The 20515-nt window shown below is 43.4% G+C and overlaps 1 protein-coding gene and 1 non-coding gene across 2 annotated transcripts; both read right to left on the reverse strand.

Annotated features, from left to right (window-relative positions):
• Window positions 1-12214: 12214 nt before the first annotated feature.
• On the reverse strand, window positions 12215-14438 carry LOC113875782 (zinc finger and SCAN domain-containing protein 4-like). The gene is made up of 3 exons (XM_027514462.1): window positions 14043-14438; window positions 13005-13161; window positions 12215-12912 (listed from the first exon to the last, which is right to left on the reverse strand). The coding sequence occupies exons 1-3, from the start codon at window positions 14436-14438 to the stop codon at window positions 12215-12217; spliced, it is 1251 nt and encodes a 416-aa protein (XP_027370263.1).
• Window positions 14439-19884: 5446 nt separating this feature from the next.
• LOC113876902 lies at window positions 19885-19991 on the reverse strand. Its single transcript, XR_003506634.1, has one exon. It is a non-coding gene; the product is annotated as a U6 spliceosomal RNA (small nuclear RNA).
• Window positions 19992-20515: the final 524 nt, after the last annotated feature.

Genomic DNA, 20515 nt, shown 5'->3' on the forward strand with positions numbered 1-20515 from the left:
AAGGACACATATATCTGGAAGGCTGTGATCCAAGGCCGTTTTTGCTGAATATAAATAAGCCAAGTCTCCGGCTTCTTAAAAATGTGTGCTTGAAATGAATTCTAAGTATCTAGGCAAAAGATGTGCTCATGTGTACAGAGCAAAGAACAACAACGCAACACCTGATGGAAAACAACAAAACCAGAGTAATCTGGGGGAAAATATCTCGTGTTCACAGAGACAGTGGTATGATTTGTTCCAAATTCCTAAGCAACCTTCTTGTTAACACCAGTGGACATAGAATCTGTGTGATACTATACGCCTCAAGGATTTAAATCTATTCAAACTTAAATAAATAAAAGTGTGGAAAGAACAACCAAAAAGAAAAAAAAAAAAATGGGGTCATCAGAATCTGATCTCTTTGATGAGAAGTGATTACTGTCATGGTCTGGGTGCGGGTTGGAAAAGAATTTCCAAACAGGAGACAGAATGAGCAGGAAATAAAGTTTATTAGAATGTGAGACTGTTACAACAGCAGGCCAGCTCAAGGGAAAACTGACGTTGAACAGGGGTTCTTAGTCCACTTTTATGTCCAGGGTACAAGGAGTGGGATAGGGGTCTCGCAGGTCATTTGCTGATTGGGTGAGGCGTGTATATGTGGGGGAAGAGTAGGGCAAATACCTTCTCTTTATGGGGTAGGAGGGGAGACAGGTTATACTGTTCTGTTAACAGTTACAACATGGGGGAGGGTGGACGATACGGGTCTGGTTTTTCCATTCCTGCATTCCAAGAACCTCCTTGGTTTTATCTGCTCTTTCGTCCTTGGGTCAAAACAATTATCATTCCTACTGTCACTGCAAAGATTGCATCTGCGTGGGGAGTGGAGATGATTCCAGAAAAGGTTGTGAAATGCAAGTCACTGAAAGCTGTTAATGTAGTTTTTTCAGAAATAGTGGCTGGATAGCTCTGGCAACATATCTGCAGAGGATTAAAAACAAAAGTTAAGATCTCAAAGAAAACTGAACAGGACGAGAACAGACAGTTATCTGAGCAGTGGCTATGTGGAAATTTTTGCCACTCAGGATTTTGTCTTAGAAATTTGATTATTTTTCCTTTCTTTAAAACATTAATACTTTGAAGTACAGTTTTAAGACCTTTAAAGTAGCCTTTAAACAGTAAAAACTTAAAATGGATAGGAAACTGGGGTCATGTTTATTCGATTCTTTAATAAAGTAAACGTTTAACAAAAAATTAAATGTTCAATGAGTATCTACTGATTTTCAAGCTCTATTGTAGTTTTGTATTTACATAAAGATTTTGCCACATTCCACACAGCTGTAAAGCCTTTCTCCAGTGTGAACTTCCGAGTGGTCACTGAGGTGGGAGTTTGGCTATCAGATTTACCCTATTCACTACCCTACAAATAAGGTCTTTCCCAGTGTGTACTGCCTAGAGCTGAACACCTGAGCACTTGCTGTAAAAGCTTTCTTACATTTGCTAGACTTGTAAAGCCTTTTCCCAGTGCAGACTCTAATATGATGATCAAGAACGTCTCTGTGGCCAGAAAGAAGTGCCCTGATGAGGCGTTTCTTATTCTTAGGACACAGATGGGGGTAAGGTAGGGTGAGGACATGGAGAACCCTGAATTACATGAAGAGGTGCTGGGGACCAGCCCCAGCTGATCCAGGGTATTCGAAGGAGAGACGGCCTAGGCGACTATTTATATGCTAATTAGAGATATAGAGAACAATAGAATGAGGATAGCTCAGTAGGAAAATTCAGTGGAGAAAAGAAGCTGAGTAGCTTGGTTTACGCGGGAGACCAATAAAACTTCAAGACAAGAAGTTTGCACCACTGACGTAGGCCGCAGGCGCCCTCTCGAATAGCGGAAGGTGTCTCACCCTAGACACCTTCTCGAGTGGGTCTTAGAAGCCCAGGCATGATTAGTCAGCGTGGTGGGTTCCGCGCTCCAGATGGAGACTCAGCTGGAAGTTAAAGGGAAGAATGACATGGGGAGACCAAGCGCTGGTAAACAAGGCCCGTAGCTTTATTTTTAACAGGGGCTTTTATACCCTAAGTTACACATAGAGGATAATAGGGGATGCAAAGTCAGCAGTCTTTGGTTCTTATCAAAAACCAAGGTTTCTTTCCTGCAAATGTATCGTATACAAATGGTTTAGGTGATTTACATCATCTTCTGGCCAGAAGGCCTACTAACATTTTATGACTCTTGACAAGGACTTATCAACAAAGACTTACTTTCTCTAAGAGTAATTATTTCAAGGTTTGGCACCATCTTCCAAAGATAAAATTGCATTCCTATAGGGCGGATGTGTAATGGGTTTACAACAAAGAAAGAATTTATTACCTTAAGGGTCTAAAGTTACTAACACCAAGGCCACTACTTATTTTTTCTACATACCCACTATTAATTGATACATATTCAAGGATACAATTCAGGGGATGTGAAAACTTGGCAACAAGCATTGACTCATCAATGAAATCCTTTACTAGTTTATTCTGACAGTTTTTAACTCTCTGAGAGGCTCTAAGCTATTTGAATATCTTAAGCTTCCCATGCCTCTCCTGGGAGACTGTAAACAATCGTATGCATAGCTGCAGGAGTCCGGGTAAACTTGTCAGGCGAGTTAGAGAGCCATCAGAGGGGTTTGGATTTAAACACTCCTAATTGCCCAGGAACTTTATTAATTGGAGCTGTAAGTTAACTCTTTGACACAGAGAGAGAGAGACGGTGGTAGGGGACAGCCCCCAGTAAAGTCAGAGGTGAGAGCACAAAGCAATAAAGTAGGCAGACTCTGGTTTTTTGGGGGAAAATGCTCGAGAATATCCGGGGGGACTCCTGAGGCTCGATCCCGCCTTTGCGTATGCCGAGCCTCCTTCCTCATGACCTTTGTCACGAGTGGAATGCCTCACCGGCTCCCCGCATCTCCCCCTTTTTTATTTCTTAAAACAGCCAGATGTAGCTCAGTCGCGAGCCTCTGAATGCTCTGCCGAAGAATCCTGACAATACAAGGAAGAATGATTATTAGAAATAAAATTAAAACAGCCAAGGTAGCGTAGCCGAGGAAGGTAGACAGAATATTTTTTCCTGAAATGTAGTTAGAGAAAGTATGGAAGAAATCATTTGCTGTTCCAGCGGCAGTAAAATCTAATCGGGAGTGTTCCAGGGTTGCTATTTGATTGTGAAGTTTCCCTAAGTCTAAGCTAATGTCAGAGCTGTTCCAAATACCTGAAATATGGTTTTTAATCTTTTCCCATTCAAAATCTGTCTCATTTACTTTCAGGGGTGTTACACATATCCACCGGTAGTCAGCATGACAGGACAATGCCATTTTCACCTTTAAAGCCTGCAATTCAGTCCCAATATGTATTACTGCTTCCTCTAGGGCATCTACCCTCATTTCTAATTTCCTGTCTATAGCTTCCTGTGTTGCCAATGCTAAAGAAACATTTTTGGACATAGAATCAACATATTGAGCAGTATGTACTTGTTGAGTCAATGATATTGCTGCCACAGTAACAGAAGTAATTGCACTTATCAATGCTGCTATTCCCAAGATAAGTAAGCCCACAAACCGTCGTGTTCGCATTAAATCCTGCAGTTGTTGTAATACAGCAAGAGCATAATTCAATAAGTGGTTATATCATAAGATAAGGTGGACGTTGTAACATTACAAAGGAGCAAACATTATATTGAGGATTTAAACAAGATGAGAGCATACATTTGTTCACAACAACACCACAAAGGAGCAAACATTATATTGAGGATTTAAACAAGATGAAACAAGGAGCAGCTGTAGGCATCGGCTCGGCGGAGCAGTGTCCGCAGCATCAGGAGGCAGAACGCGAACGGCAGGCTGTGGGCCGCAGCGTCTACGGCGGGCGGAGGGGCGGGGTTCGCGGACTCGGGCTAGCCGCCGCCGCTTGGGCTCCGGGCGTTTTCCTGTCGCCGGCGGGAGCGCGCTGGTCTGGACTGCATTCCGCGGGCGCGCTTTCCTCTCTGGCCCTCACTCGAGCACAGACTTCCTTGCTCTAGGTCGCGGGGTGCAGCAAGGAGGGTGTGGGGCGCCGATGGCGGCGCGGAGGAGAGAGCTGGCTGGGGGAGGGGGAGCGAGCGAGTGCGCGCGCCGCGAACCTGGTCTTTGGGGAATGTGACATGACGAATTTTTCTGAGATCCAAATCGGAGAATCTGCATTCTGTAGAAATATATAAGCATACCCTCTCCCACAAGTTAGCAACACATCTGGCCTTTTACACTCTCTAGTAAGGAGGTCTTTTTGCTTGACCAGGGGCCGAGTCGTAGCCTGTAATTCAGGCATCTAGTGTCTCATCATTGTAGTCTGCTCCTGTGTGTTTACCTTTAAGTGATTAATTACAATTTGGACATAACTTTACTATTTGTCCAGCTGTTTTCCTAGGGACATGTTAATTTAGGTCTAATGTTTAGTTTAGGTCTCTGTATAAATTTAAGTAATAAATGTATAACCTCCTTATCTCATTTTGGTATACAGACATACCTAAATGTAAAATGTATTTATATATGTATTTATATATGGCAACAAGTATAAACTTATTGACATATAATATATATAAATCAATATATTTGAATTAATCTTTATAATTAATATATTAATTAATATATATTACAGCAATACAACACGTACACAGCTAATACCAACCAACACAAACCAGTGTACTGTAATAATACATGTCACACACATACAATTATACAGTATATAGAACATATATCATCACAGCACATCAATCCATACCAATTAATATCAGCCACACACATTATATTACTGCAATATACATTTAATTATACAGTATATATATATGTATATATAGTATACATATTAATTTATATACAAATTAAGTATAGATCTATAAGTAGAATTAGGTATACCTTTATTATATTTTATTTATACCCATACCTAATTAGGCAAACTGTAATTAGGCAAATATATTTATATTATGTATTTATAACAATATATAAAGTATTGTTAAATGTACCACCTGTATAGCATCCCCACCTCACATACCACTTTCTCTAATCCCACCAACTCATTTTCAGTAGTATGTGTTGGCCAGGAGCTGTAATTTCCTGCACCCAAAAGGCTAGATCACTAGATCCAAATGTTTCGTGGCTCTTAACTTGAGAAGTCAAGTTTTTTCTTGTCTGATAATAAGGTAAAAGCAAAGGCTGTGTTACTCTTTGACCTTTATTAATTTGTACAGTTTTGGTAGGCGGTGATACCAAGACTTTAATTTCTCAATATAATCAGAATCTACTACACCATGCACCACCGAAATTTCTTTTCTCTCTCTTTTTTTTTTTTTGAAAAGAAAGTGAGCTACGCCCCAGGACAAATCTTACAATGTCCTCAGGTAGGGGGCCAGCCACTCCCGTTGGAATTGGAGTAAGCGGCACATCAGGGGTTAATATTGTTGCTAAATCCCCTTTCGCTTTTTTCCTAGCCTGGATAAGACTCCCCTGAGGAGGTTTTCTCTAAGGAGCATGCTCTGCATATTGTGCACGCAGTCTGTTTTAAAAGCTCCACTGTTCAAAAAACTTTTTATCTTCCTCAGGCTTAGGCAACGTTTTGAGAGGCTTTGGGGGCAAAGTGGGGAACTCCTGGGTCCTGGGAGGCACCAACGGAGGCGGTGGCGATCACCTTAAATCAGAAAGTGGTGGATAAGTTTTTTAAAGGTTTGCGCAGAGGGGGAGGGAGCTCGCCAGGGCGCTCGGCCGCAGCGTCCTGTAAGCCCTCTCCTTCCTCGGGAGGTAAAGCACTTTCTCCCTCCTTTTTTTTTTTTTTTTTTCCCCAATAGCAGAAATTATGATCTATGCAGAAAGTGGAGACTCACCACTATCTACCGCTATAGCCTCCCTCAAAGGCTATTTAACAGCCTCATGACAGGGGTCCAGGACATTTTTAATCATATTTCACAGAGCCAATAAACATTTGTCTATTCTTAGATGCAGAGAAACCCATTTTTTAATTTTTTTTTTTTTGAGAATATTTTTATTTATTTTGTACCTTCTTTACCCTATCTAAACTGCAGAGGGGACTAGAAAAGAAGCCTCAAGGTGAGGATCAAATTTATCCTTGGGACTAGAGAAAACCCTTCTCCGGGAAACTCCTAGAGGAGGCCCTTTACCCCCACACGGAGGAGGAGGCATGGAGGGATGGGAGCGTCCCGTATTTCTCTTCTCCTGCTCCGGAGATCCTTTAACTGTTTGGTGACTAAATCTTACAAACTGTCTAATCGGGGATGTTTCCCTCAAGCTCCTAGGAGCGGATGGTCTGACAGGGGAAGTTTCTCTTAGGCCTTTTGGGGCATCTTTGTTTAAGAGATGCCGATCTCCATCAGAGTGATATTTAGCTGTTATCTCGCCTAAATTCTCTTTTTGTTTTGGGGAAGGCTGATCTTGTTCCTCATCCCTATCTTTAGGTTGTTCCTGAGTAGTCACGGCTGCTAACATTTTTCTTAGTTGCCGATAGTCAGGCAGGTCTTCGTTTTTCTCATTTTCCTCAGGTTTAACTACAGTTTTGACCTCATTTTCCTCTTTAAAAGTTACTCTTTTAGATTCAGGGGCAGGTTTAACTACAGCATTTTCTTCACTGTCACTTTTAAGATGTACTTTTTCTGAATCAGGGGCAGGGTCTAAGACATCTCTAATGATATTCCATAAGGAAACGGCGTCATTAGGCACCTTTTCTGAGCCATGTTCGGCATGGTAAGTTTTTAGCTGTTTTCCTACTTTTTCCCAGACATCTAAGTTAACAGAGCCTTCGTCTGGAAACCAGGGACAGTGCTCTTGTACAAATGAAAGAAATGATTGAATGGCAGATTTTTTAACTTTGATTCCTCTTTTACCTAATAACTGTAAAATTACTCCTATAAAGAGTTGTCTTTCATTTGATTCAGTATTACCCATGTCAGAAAATTAAGTAGAGTAAAAGATTTTGCTTTAAGCTATCAAAAGATCAGGCTTTTCTTTGGCCTTTTAACTCCAGAAACTGTTTTCTCTCTCTAAGTCTAACTCTTTAACACTTTCAACACTTCCCACTCTTCTCGCCCTGTCTATCCTACAGGGGGGTCCGCGGCACCCTTGAGTGGGGTCCTAGCCGTCCCGAACACTGGAAGAACAATAGGGCTGGTGACCCAGATTGTTCCGGGGGAGGAACAGTAGGCTGATGGCCCGAACTGTTCCAAGGGAGGAGCAGTAGGGCTGGTCACCCAAACTGCTCCGTGGGGGAACAAGAGGGCTGATAACCCAGTTGTTCCGAGAACGGGGGGCAATAGGGCTGGTGACCCCAATTGCTGGGAGCTTACCTTCGAAAGTCCCTGTCTCGGGCGCCACCTGCTGGGGACCAGCCCCAGCTGATCCAGGGTATTCGAAGGAGAGACGGCCTAGGCGACTATTTATATGCTAATTAGAGATATAGAGAACAATAGAATGAGGATAGCTCAGTAGGAAAATTCAGTGGAGAAAAGAAGCTGAGTAGCTTGGTTTACGCGGGAGACCAATAAAACTTCAAGACAAGAAGTTTGCACCACTGACGTAGGCCGCAGGCGCCCTCTCGAATAGCGGAAGGTGTCTCACCCTAGACACCTTCTCGAGTGGGTCTTAGAAGCCCAGGCATGATTAGTCAGCGTGGTGGGTTCCGCGCTCCAGATGGAGACTCAGCTGGAAGTTAAAGGGAAGAATGACATGGGGAGACCAAGCGCTGGTGAACAAGGCCCGTAGCTTTATTTTTAACAGGGGCTTTTATACCCTAAGTTACACATAGAGGATAATAGGGGATGCAAAGTCAGCAGTCTTTGGTTCTTATCAAAAACCAAGGTTTCTTTCCTGCAAATGTATCGTATACAAATGGTTTAGGTGATTTACATCATCTTCTGGCCAGAAGGCCTACTAACATTTTATGACTCTTGACAAGGACTTATCAACAAAGACTTACTTTCTCTAAGAGTAATTATTTCAAGGTTTGGCACCATCTTCCAAAGATAAAATTGCATTCCTATAGGGCGGATGTGTAATGGGTTTACAACAAAGAAAGAATTTATTACCTTAAGGGTCTAAAGTTACTAACACCAAGGCCACTACTTATTTTTTCTACATACCCACTATTAATTGATACATATTCAAGGATACAATTCAGGGGATGTGAAAACTTGGCAACAAGCATTGACTCATCAATGAAATCCTTTACTAGTTTATTCTGACAGTTTTTAACTCTCTGAGAGGCTCTAAGCTATTTGAATATCTTAAGCTTCCCATGCCTCTCCTGGGAGACTGTAAACAATCGTATGCATAGCTGCAGGAGTCCGGGTAAACTTGTCAGGCGAGTTAGAGAGCCATCAGAGGGGTTTGGATTTAAACACTCCTAATTGCCCAGGAACTTTATTAATTGGAGCTGTAAGTTAACTCTTTGACACAGAGAGAGAGAGACGGTGGTAGGGGACAGCCCCCAGTAAAGTCAGAGGTGAGAGCACAAAGCAATAAAGTAGGCAGACTCTGGTTTTTTGGGGGAAAATGCTCGAGAATATCCGGGGGGACTCCTGAGGCTCGATCCCGCCTTTGCGTATGCCGAGCCTCCTTCCTCATGACCTTTGTCACGAGTGGAATGCCTCACCGGCTCCCCGCAAAGAGGGTCGCTCAACACAGTGACTGCCATCCCAGGTGTGCATTGAGTGGGATCCCTAAGGGGAGGAGGAGAAGTACAGGATCCAAGCACATTTGTTATTCACCATCGTTGACCTTCAGATATGTCGCTGTGAAGTTGGGGTGGGGGTGACATTTGCATTCGAGCCTTCCTGGGGCCAGACACCACATTCTTGAAGCTGTGATGGAGTGTACAGACCCAGCAACAGACAATGACCGCCACCTGTGTGATGCCGGATGTTCTGCCCCAAGCCTATGGTCCAGACACTCCGGATTACCCAGAGTTCCCACTGCTCTATAGGCTTTGGCAAGGGGCGCGCTGCGTCAGTCACAGGGAACAAGTGTACACCGGCCCCACTAGGGACAATGGGCATGAGTTTGAGAAACTCGGGGAGACAGTGAAGGACAGGGAAACCTGGCGTGCTGCAGTCCGTGGGGCTGCCAAGAGTCAGGCACCACTGAGCGATGACAATAGGGACAACGGGAAGTGGTGCTGCCAACTTCCGGGAGCAGAGGAAGAGCTTCAGTTCAGTTCAGTGCAGTCGCTCGTCGTGTCCGACTCTTTGCGACCCCATGAATCGCAGCACGCCAGGCCTCCCTGTCCATCACCAACTCCCGGAGTTCACTCAGACTCACGTCCATCGAGTCAGTGATGCCATCCAGCCATCTCATCCTCTGTCGTCCCCTTCTCCTCCTGCCCCCAATCCCTCTTAGCATCGGGGTATTTTCCAATGAGTCAACTCTTCGCATGAGGTGGCCAAAGTATTGGAGTTTCAGCTTCAGCATCAGTCCTTCCAATGAACACCCAGGACTGATCTCCTTTAGGAGGAAGAACTTAACTCCTTTTAAAAGAGGCCAAAGGCTGATTTCTGGGAATCTTGTCTGTAGATCACCAGAATGTTGAGAAAGAAATCACTTCAGCCTCCATCAAGCGCAGCTACTTCTGTTTGGGACTAAAAATAACTGCTTGCCTGCACAGATAGGGTAAGCCTCACAGAGCAGGAAGGGTACAGCCCTTAGCAGTAGCTGTTGTTGTGCTTCATTACTCTGCACCCTGCTACTAGGCAACAGGTCTTGCTCAGCCATTGCCCAGTGCCTCAGTGGGCCCTGCCCACAAGCAACCAACTGTCAATGAGCAGCCTGGTAGTTGTCCTGCTCAGCTATTGGTCAGCACCTCAGTGGGCCCTGCCCACAGGTAACTGTCAATGAAGGACCACTGGGGAAATGATTCAGTCAAAGGTCCATGATGTGGTGGTCATTAAGTCGAGAGTGAGGTAAGAAGCAGATTCAGACCTTCTCCTGGAGGCCCTCCAGCTCACCCACATTGGGCCAGTGGGTGAGCTGGAGAGCCCAGGGAACAGACTGAGATCTACATCCTGAGAGCACCAGAGCCCTTACTAAGGCCCTCCACTAGCCGAGGCCCAGCCCTTGAAGCAGCGGTGAACCTCTCCCCCATCCCTTTCTCTGTAACCTAATAGCAGTGGCTGTCTGTGTGAGTTGCTGTCTGTGTGAGTTGCTGTCTGTAAGACCTGGTCTTCCACTTTGGGCAGCCTGAGGAGACAGAGGGCCAGTTGGGTTGGATGCCTGGCTTCTTCAGGGATGACAGCTGGGCAGGATATGGAAACCTGGTCCTGAAGGAGCTGCCAAGTGAGATCTGCCTCCTCTTAGCTAGGACTGGGGCATTGGAGGGTGAAAGTTGTGCCTTGGGACTTTGCCAGGACAGATAATAACATCCATTTGGTAGAGACTTACAGGAACATCGTTACCTGACCATGACCGGACCTCAAGAACAAAGGATCTGACACTGAGAAGTCTTCAACAGCCAACTGAAAGCTTTTAGTAACTTTGGGGTTTTTAGGGCATGAGCCACCCATCTCTGTATGAATCTGTAATAAACCTTTCTCTGTTTCAGACTCTGTTTAGTACTGATGGGCCTCACTCTGTGTCAGGCACATGGACTTGCTATTTTGGTAACAATTTATGGCACCCCAGATAAGACCTCTGTGCCCATGGTAGATTGATCCGGGCCAGGGACAGCCCCTTCCCAAGTTCCCAGAAATTGCTCCAGGGAACTGGGAGGGATTCTCCCTGCCAGGTACCAGCCACTCAAGGGATGAGACTGTTTGGAGCAGAGAAATGTCCAGAGCTATGGACCACATTTCGTGTCACCTGGGGTAAGTCACTCAAGGTTGCACAGGCTGGGATTCTCTCCAGTCCAAAAAACCCAATTGCCACTTAAAAAATTTTTTTTTATGAAGTCCAGTTTATTTTTTCTATTGTTTTTGCTTTTGGCGTCTTATCTAAAATACCATGACCTAATCCAAGGTCATGAACATTTATTTATTTTCTTTTAAGAGCTTTAGAGTTAAGCTCTTACATTTAGGTCTTTGATCCATTTCAAGTTAATTTTTGTATCTGGGGTTAGGTTGGGGGTCCAATTTCATTCTTTTGCATTTGGATTTTTTACTGATTTGACTGTGCTGAATCTTCATTGCTCCATGGGCTTTTTCCACAGTTGCAGTGACTGGGGGCCACGCTAGCTGTGGTGCACGGATTTCTAACTGTGATTGCCTCTCCCGCTGTGGAGCGTAGCCTCGAGGGCACTCAGGCTTCAGTAGTCCCAGCACGCCAGCCCAGTACTTGCAGCTCCAGGGCTTATAATACAGGCGAAGAGTTGTGGCACAGGGACTTTGTTGCCCTGCAGCGTGTGGGATCCTCCTGTATCAGGAATCCGACCTGTGTCTCCTGCATTGGCAGGCTCACTTTCCACCACGGAACCACCAGAGAAGTCCCCAACTGCCATTTTTGAAGAGCCTGGAGCAAAAGCAGAGGGTCAGGAGCAGAAGTAGGGTGCTGAGCCCCACCTTGGGGAGCAAGCAAACAAGGGAACCTATAATTTGTTTTCGCTCCCCTCTGCTGCAGCAGGGACCTCAAAAAAGCCTTACCTGAATTTCTTTTCTGGCCTCTGATCAGTTTCTGTTGATTAAGAAAGGAAGCCAAGAACCCTGGTTGGTAACAAAGCCATTTTATTGAGCTTCAGGGGAAGGTCGAGGCCTGGGAGGGCAATAAGATCTGATGTCCTGAGCGGGACCCAGATCTCCCCAGGTTCACAGTTGCTGAAAAGCTGAAGCCCACAAGATGAAGGGTGTGGACAGAGAACAGGGTAGCAGGCAGCAGAAGCCTCAGTGGACCACTCTGAGCTGGTGGTCGCGTGTTCTGGCATGGGAACTCACTGTCTTCTCGTGTGGGGCTAAATTTTTAAAATAACACCAATCTTAAAGATAAATTCATGTACCCAGCAGATATTTACTAGTTGTTGGAAATGTGTCAGCTATTTCAAAGCACCTGAGATAAGTTAGTGAAAAAAAACTGAGAAAATACTTGTCTTTCTTAAACTTACATTCGGGTGGTGTGAGACAATGGGAATAACATGAGAAAATTATAAAGTATATTCCAAATGGAGAAATACTATGGAAATACACATATTCACATGCATATTTGTGTGCATTACATTGGGGCTGTAGCCGAGGAAGCTTAATTTAGTGTGGAGCACTTTTGAGGGTAGCTTTCTGGTGAAACCTACGATGGCGGTGGTAGGTGGAGGACTGGCGGAAGCGTCTCTGGCAGAGGGAACACTCATAGGGCTTCTCTCCCGTGTGGGTTCTCTCGTGAGCCCGAAGGTTGGTTTTGTGGGTGAAGGCCATTTCACATGTGCTGCACACAAAGGGCTTCTCTCCTGTATGAATCCTCTGATGCACATGGAGGTCTGATGCCTGGAAGAAGCCTTTGCCACACTCGGCACAAATATATGTTCTCTCATTATCGTGTCTTTTCTGGTGAACTCTGAACCGAGAGGAATACCTGAAGGTCTTGGGACATCTCTCACATCTGTATACTTCTGGGGCTCTGAGGGATCTTTCCTGGTGTTTCCCACGTGCAGAAGTCCCCTCAGAGCTCTGGAGGGTAGAAACAGGCTCAGGGGTGACCTGGTCTCGTTCCACTTCAGTGAGGACATCTTGAGAGGAGGGTCCTTTCAGGGATCCATCCTGAGGCCTGGAGGGGCCTGGGCCTGCTCCTCTTCTGGAGTTTCGTGGATTCTCCAGAGAAACACCTCCTTCTTCCAGCCTCAGATGATTCTCTTCTTGGACAATGATTAGGGAAGGTATCTGATTGCTTGGACTAGTAATACTGTCACTTTTCACAGAAATGTTGCCATCATTTTCTTTACCTTCATTTCCTGTAGGAGGCGAAAAAGTGACTCAGTGAAGTTGCACCCAAGAAAGAGCCCACATGGGCCACCCCTCTGGGACCTGGGCTCTGCCCACTCACTTTGTCCTGTTTCCAGGGATGTATCTTGCACGGTCCAGGACGGAGTTCCCATGTTCACCCCTCCTGTTGACAACTGATTGGTTAGATGAAAGATGATTTCTTTTAAGGACATATTTTCTGAAAAGAGGGCTTCCTGCCCCTGCATGTGGACATGGACCTATTAAAAAAAAAAAGGCATGATTATTTATCTACTATGTGATAAAACCGGTTTTGGAAAACCCACCTCAGTCAGGCTTTCCCAATATCTTTGTACTGTGGGCTCCCATACCTCTTTGTCCTGCCCTTATTTCTGCCTGTATCAAATTTCATGGTAATTTCTTTTTTAGTGTGTCTTCCATGATGAAAAAAGATGAATACTGCGAGTCCCTTGGACTTAAGGAGAAAGGAGATCAAACTAGTCAATCCTAAAGGAAATCAACCCTGAATATTCATTGGAAAGATTAAAGCTGAAGCTGAAACTCCAGTACTTTGGCCACTTGATGCAAAGAGCTAACTCATTAGGAAAGACCTTGATGCTGGAGAAGATTGAGGGCAAACGGAAAAGGGGGTGACGGAGGATAAGATGGTTGGATGGCATCACCGACTCAGTGGACATGGATTTGAGCAAACTCCAGGGGATAGTGGAGGGAGGGAAGCCTGGCGTGCTGCAGCCCATGGGGTCACAAAGAGTCGGACACAACTGAGTGAACCATAACAAGGCTTTCTGAAGGAAGAACCAGCTCTTGTCAAGGCATTTCTCATCCTGAGGTTTCTGCCCAATTGACATTTTCTCAGTGGGGTCCTCTTAGCACTTCACCTATGAAAATCAATTACTCTAATTAATATGTTGGCTCCCATATGCCTCACTGAATAAACATATAAAATGTTGATTCTTGCTTACTTGGAATAGTAAGTATTTGTCTAAGGAAGAGTGATCTGACTAATAATTGGTCTACAGTAACCCTTCTTTCTCTTCTTCCAGGCATCAACAACTGAATGTATTATTTATTCCTTACTCCTTTCTGCCCCTCATCCCAGAGGTCAGAACACTCTACATACCAAATCAGGTAGCTTTATGCAGTCATCATGCAGGTCTTCTGTGAATTTCTCCAGGTCTCCACCACTTGCTTTCCATTTCTCTTTCAAAGTAGACTTTTCACTGCAGTGCTTATTGATCATAAATTGTTCCAGGGCAAGTTGAAAAATAATTTCATGCTTGCTGTGTTTTTCTGGCTGCAGCCATAAGTGAAATGACTTATAGAGTCTTTGCAGTTCCTGCCTTGCACGTGAGTTATTACCATTTTGCAATAAGCCGGGCTGAGTGTTCTGCAACTGAGAGATATCCTCTGCTGTTTGCAGAGTGGGTCCTCGACTGGGGATAAAGCCTGTATTTGCTGACTTTGGGTCCTCATTGGATGGTTCATGCTGAAATGATGCTCTGAAACCTAAATCCATTCTTGGCAATGTTTCTTATAGATTCAGCTGCCAGGATTTAGTTCATGACATCTTTTGTTTCTGGAGATCTGCTTTAAAACAACATCAGGACATGTATAAATAATATTTTATAAGTTTTCTTATTTCTTATTTTCTTATCTCACTATTTAGGTAACAATCAAATGTTGCATGAATGCTGCATACGTTGATACTGTTGGATGCTTAAAGATCACACAATAGAAACAGGAGATTTGTATCTAATTATATACATCACCAGAATAATTAAAAAAGAAAGAGAGAGCATACATTTCAGGCTCAGATAACTTCATAGGTAAATTTTGAGAAACTTAAGAAAGTAATAACTCTAATAATACACAAATTCTCACAGAGCATAGGGAAAGAGGAGACATTCCTATTTTAATTAACGACCCTTCCTGATCATGAAACTTTACAAACGCATTAAAGTAAGGGTGACTGCTGTCTAGCAACTCGTACGAGTATAGATGTGAAAACCCTCAGCTAAATGTCTGCAAACAAAACCAAGTCATGTGTAAAGAAAGCATATTATGTGTGGATGAAGTCTATGTTCTGCATGCATTTTGGGTTAAATTTCAAAAAGCCACATAATTTGCCACATTAATAGAACTGAAAGAACATACTACCACGTAAGCAGATACATTGAATATGTTTAATAAAAGTCAGTATTCAATCCTAAGAAAGACACTTGCTAAGCTCGGAATAGAAGGAAACTTTTATTGTGATAAATAATTACAAAATAACTACAACAAAAATTACTCTTAAAAGTACAACAAAAATTGTTCTTAAAAGTTTTATTCTTGGGATTGAGAGATGGAAGTCCATTGTCAACTCTATACAACATATGGCTGGTACCCAGCCAGTTAAATAAGACCTGAAAATGTATCAAGGACTTCCCTGGTCGTCCAGTGGTTAGGACTCTGTGCTTCCACTGCAGGGACGTGGACTCCATCCCTGGTCAGAGAGCTAAGATTGCATATGCCGCATGGCATGGCCGAAAACAGTTAAAGTTGTAAAAATGTAAAAAAGAAAATGTATCAACTATTATTTATAGACAGCAGGATTTTGTTTGGGAAAAAACCCTAAATATCTACAAATATTAGACTAGATGAATTTAACAAGGTGCCTTTTACAAGGTCAATATTCCAAAAGCAATTTTTATAAGAGAAACAAAATTAAAGTAATAACTTTATCATAATTTCCAACATTAAATACCTATGAACAAATCTAATGTAAGGTATGCAAGTTATCTGTAGATAACTACAAGATAATAAAGGTATGAAGAGAAAAGCCATGTTTATGAATTAATCAAAAGGCTCAATATTATTGGAAATGGAAGTTCTCTCTGGATGGATTGTATAGTCAATGCATTTTCAAGGAAAATCCAGAAGATGTGTGTGTGTGAGAGAGAGAGAAAATTGACAGAGCAATTCTAAATGACGTGTAGCAAAAGGCCAAATAATAGACAGGGTATTTCTGAAGAATAAATTTGGAGGGAGACTTCCTGGTGGTCCAGTGGCCAAGACTCGGCGCTCCCAATGTAGGGGGCCTGGGTTCAATCCCTGGTCAGGAAACTTAGATCCCACATGCTGCAAATAAGACCCAGTGCAGCCAAACACATAATAAATAAATAAAAATAAATATTAAAAAATAAGCTTGGAGGATTTACACAGATAATAAAATGCTATTGAAATTATAATAAAGATGGTGTCATAGTGCCACAAAAATAGAAAATAGAGCAACATAACAGAATAGTGTCCCAATACAGAGTGACATATATTCAGTCACTTGACTTATGGAAGACATAAGACCGGCTCAATATAATTAAAGTGTCAGTTGCTCAGTCCCATCTGACTCTTGGCAACTCCATGGACTGTAACCAGTCAGGCTCTTCTGTCCATGGAATTCTCCAGGCAAGAACACTAGAGTGGGTAGCCATCTCCTTGTCCAGGGGATCTTCCCAGAGGATTGAAACTGGTCTCCTGCATTGTATGCAGATTCTTAACCATCTGAGCCACCAGGGAAGCCACCAGTTAAAAAAGGCAATCATCTGTATAAAGTATGTTCTTTTAATTACTGTAGGAAGGTAAAATACTAGGAAAAAATAGAGAAAAGTGAACCAAATAGAAGCAATAGGATGGAATCCATACACTTTATTTCTCTGTGCTGAAAATTACATCAGGCACAGACATCTGTCTGGCTACCCCAGCCACGTCACTGCGACACAGTTCAATGATACAGCACTTAGGAAAATCTCCCTCATCACATTTCCTGTTTTGTTTTTCCCTCCGAAATTACTCTTCCTCGTGAACAGCATTTGTCTCTGCTTCACTGTGTTTATCAAAGTTACAACTTTATTATGGTCTATCTGTGTTTCTAATCCCTGCCCTTTCCCACTTGTGTGTGGAAGCAAGTACAGACGGCACTATAGTTAATAATACAGAATTACATATTTGAAAGTTGCTAAGAAAGTAAATATTTGTAATTTTTAATTTTTAAGAGTAAATCTTAAATGTTCTCATCATAAGAAAAATTTTCACAACTATATATGGTAATGATATTAATGACTTATTTTAGTGATTTTAATTAGCCATGAAAATAAGCTTTTTATTTAAAAAGTCATGAAATTAAAAGATGCTTGCCCCTTGGAAGAAAAGCTATGACCAACCTAGACAGCATATTAAAAAGCAGAGACATTACTTTGCCAACAAAGGTCCATCTAGTCAAGGCTATGGTTTTTCCAGTAGTCACACATGGATTTGAGAGTTGGACCATAAAGAAAGCTGACCACCAAATAATTGATGCTTTTGAACTGTGGTGTTGGAAAAGACTCTTGGAGAGTCCCTTGGACTGCAAGGAGATTCAACCAATCAATCCTAAAGGAAATCAGTTCTGAATATTCATTGGAAGGACTGATGCTGAAGCTGAAGCTTCAATACTTTGACCACTTAATGTGAACTGACTTATTGAAAAGACCCTGATGCTGGGAAAGGTTGAAGGCAGGAGGAGAAGGGGATGACAGAGGATGAGATGGTTGGATGGCATCACTGACTTGACGGACATGAATTTGAGCAAACTCTTGGAATTGGTCATGGACAGGGAAGTCTGGCATCCTATAGTCTATGGGTTACAGAGTAGGACACAGCTGAGCAACTGAACTGAACTGAACTGATTTTAGTGATTATTTCACAATATTATAAATATCAAATCATTATATTGTACATCTGAAAGTTTATTCGTTTGATGTTTTGCTTGTATTTTTTTTGCACTGCTGGGCCCTTGGAAGTAAAAGCGTGGAGTCCTAACCACTGAACTTCCAGGGAATTCCCCATTTGAAACTAATATAATGTCATATATCAATTATACCTCATTAAAAAATGATTAAGTCCATCTTGTATATAATTTGCCTATTTTTGCATCCTTTTCAATTTTCTATATGGTCAGTAATTCAAGGATTCATATATATATACATATATATTTTTTTTTCCAATTTTATACCATAAAACAAAAGGGCTTGGTGGGAGTATGATAGCTAAGTCACTTCAGTCGTGTCCGACTCTGTGTGACCCCATGGATGGCAGCCCAACAGGCTCCCCCGTCCCTGGGATTCTCCAGGCAAGAACACTGGAGTGGGTTGCCATTTCCTTCTCCAGTGCATGAAAGTGAAAACTGAAAGTGAAGTCGCTCAGTCATGTCCGACTTTTAGCGACCCCATGGACTGCAGCCTTCCAGGCTCCTACGTCCATGGCATTTTCCAGGCAAGAGTACTGGAGTGGGGTGCCATTGCCTTCTCTGAGTATGATAGGCGCACAGAAAACAAATTGTTTTCTGTTGCATACCTGCGTGCTAAGTCGTTTTGTGTCCAACTTTTTTTGACCCCATAGATTGTAGCCCAATAGGCTCCTCTGTCCATGGGATTTTCCAGGTGAGAATACTGGAATGGGTTGCCATTTCCTCCTCCAGGGCATCTTCCCCACCCAGGGATCAAATCTCTTACATCTCCTGCATTGGCAGGCAGATTCTTTGCCACTAATGCCATGTGGGAAGCCCTGGTTTCTGTTAGTTGATGATATTTCACATTTGGTGTCAACCTCATCAAGCAGTCTGATCAGATCAACTGCCTTGATCTCATCAATAAAAAAGCAAAGATAAATCCAGAAGGACCCCATAGGAGAATATTTAATACATTCTTTCCTTTTCTTAATGCATTTATCACATACTGGCAGATGGCCCTATATAATGCTAATCCTCTAAGGACACCCCGTTTTACCATTCTTTTCCCTCACGGAAAAATATCAAATCCTTCCTAGCAGCACAGGGCCTCGCTGGAGCATGCATTCCCCTGACCCACATCTTAGGTGCTCTGGGTGGTTCTCCATATCCAAGTTCACTGGCCTTTTATTATTTTTATGTAGATCCCATGGTTTCTCCATCTGGGTCTCCCCACAAGTTCTTTCAGCACAACCCCAGGCACATACGGACAATCTGGTCCCACTTGCAGACATGCACTCAATCCCACAGGGACACTGTGGGGCATTGAGGTTAAGACCTTGGAATTTGGGACTTCTCTGGTGGTCCAGTTAAGAATCTGCCTTGCAGTGAAGGGGACACAGGATCAATCCCTGCTCCGGGAAGTAAGATCCTGCATGCCCCAAAGTGTGCCAGAGTGGGGAAGGGAAGAAAAAGAAAGAAAGAAGTGGCTTCAATCAGGCTAGGTCTTTAAACAGAGTTCATAACATTAAACCCTCTGAGGCCAGAGAAGTTGTCAAAAAAAACATCCTCTAAACTTGGAAAAGTGGGCTTCCCATGTGGCTCAGTGGTAAAGAATCTGCTGGCCAATGCAGGAACTACAGGCAATGCAGGTTCCACCCCAGGGTGAGAAAGATCCCCTGGAGGAGGAAATGGCAACCCACTCCAGTATTCTTGCCTGGAGAATCCCACGGTCAGGAGAGTCTGGCTGCAGTCCATGGGGTCACAAAGAGCTGTACACGACTGAGTGCCTGTACCTGAAAGCTTGGAAAAGCTGGTACCTATGAATTTTCCCCACATACGAATGCACTGAGCTTTGGCTAGAGTACAAAGTTTAAAGTTTTCCCTTTGTCCAGGAAACTCACCTCCTCCAGAAGACTGAACCTCAAGCTGGGTGATCCTGGGCTGACAGCTGAGGACTCTTTGCCGTGTGACCTGCTCTCTGAACTGGGTTCACCTGGTCTGCCCTCCCAAAGCTCCTCCCTTTTATAGGGCCTGGGACAGTAATGCATTCAAAGACATGATTGGATAAAACTTGCCTGCTGATTCAATCTTTGGAATTTTCACCCAGCTCCAGCTTTCTATAGTTAAACCAACTAATATTTCTGCAGTGAAGTGTAACAACACACACACTAATTGGAGGTACAAAGCTTAGTCTCGTGTTCTGATCAAGTTTTCTTTTTTTAATATAGAATATTTCATAAATACGCCTGTAGTCCTTACTCAGGGGCCATGCTACCCATCTCTGTATCATTCCAATTTTAGTACCTGTGTTGCCTCAGTGAGTACTGATCAGGTCTTGTTCTAAGTGGGTGTAATAGAAACTTTTTTTAAAAATGCATCTATTTATTTTTGGCTCTGCTGGGTCTTTATTGCGATGCCCTGGCTTCTCACTGTGGTGGCTTTTCTTGTGCCCCACAGACCTCAGTAGCTGCAGCACGCGGGCTTAGTTGCTCCGTGGCACGTGGGATCTTCCCGGATCAGGGAGCAAACTGGTGTCTCCAGCATTGGCAGGTGTGCTACCCATTGTGCCACCAGGGAAACCCCTTTGGTACCACTTGCTAATTTTCCAGGGCTTGTGGATCGTGAGCGAGCCAGAGAACAAGGTTAATATTCTTTCCTCCTGTGCTAGTCTGGGGCTTGTGAGTCAGAGGGTTGCCCCAGGACCCAACAGGAGAGGTTCCTAGTCCACCAAAGTTGCAGGGGCTGATACTAAGATCATTTCAGTGGGAAGAGAGAGAGCATTGATTATTTTACATTGACAAAGTACATCATTTAAGAGACTGAATGTGAGGACTGAGTGTGAAGTTGGA

This window comes from Bos indicus x Bos taurus, chromosome 18 (genome assembly GCF_003369695.1).
Source record: "Bos indicus x Bos taurus breed Angus x Brahman F1 hybrid chromosome 18, Bos_hybrid_MaternalHap_v2.0, whole genome shotgun sequence".
Lineage (NCBI taxonomy): Eukaryota > Metazoa > Chordata > Mammalia > Artiodactyla > Bovidae > Bos > Bos indicus x Bos taurus.

Coding starts and splice junctions, on each gene's coding strand:
- LOC113875782 (XM_027514462.1), bottom strand. CDS start 14,438: ATGGATTTAGGTTTCAGAGCATCATTTCAGCATGAACCATCCAATGAG. Junction 13,162..14,042: donor GCATAAAGCTACCTGATTTG/GTATGTAGAGTG, acceptor TTTTTTTAATAG/GTCCATGTCCACATGCAGGG. Junction 12,913..13,004: donor ATCCCTGGAAACAGGACAAA/GTGAGTGGGCAG, acceptor CGCCTCCTACAG/GAAATGAAGGTAAAGAAAAT.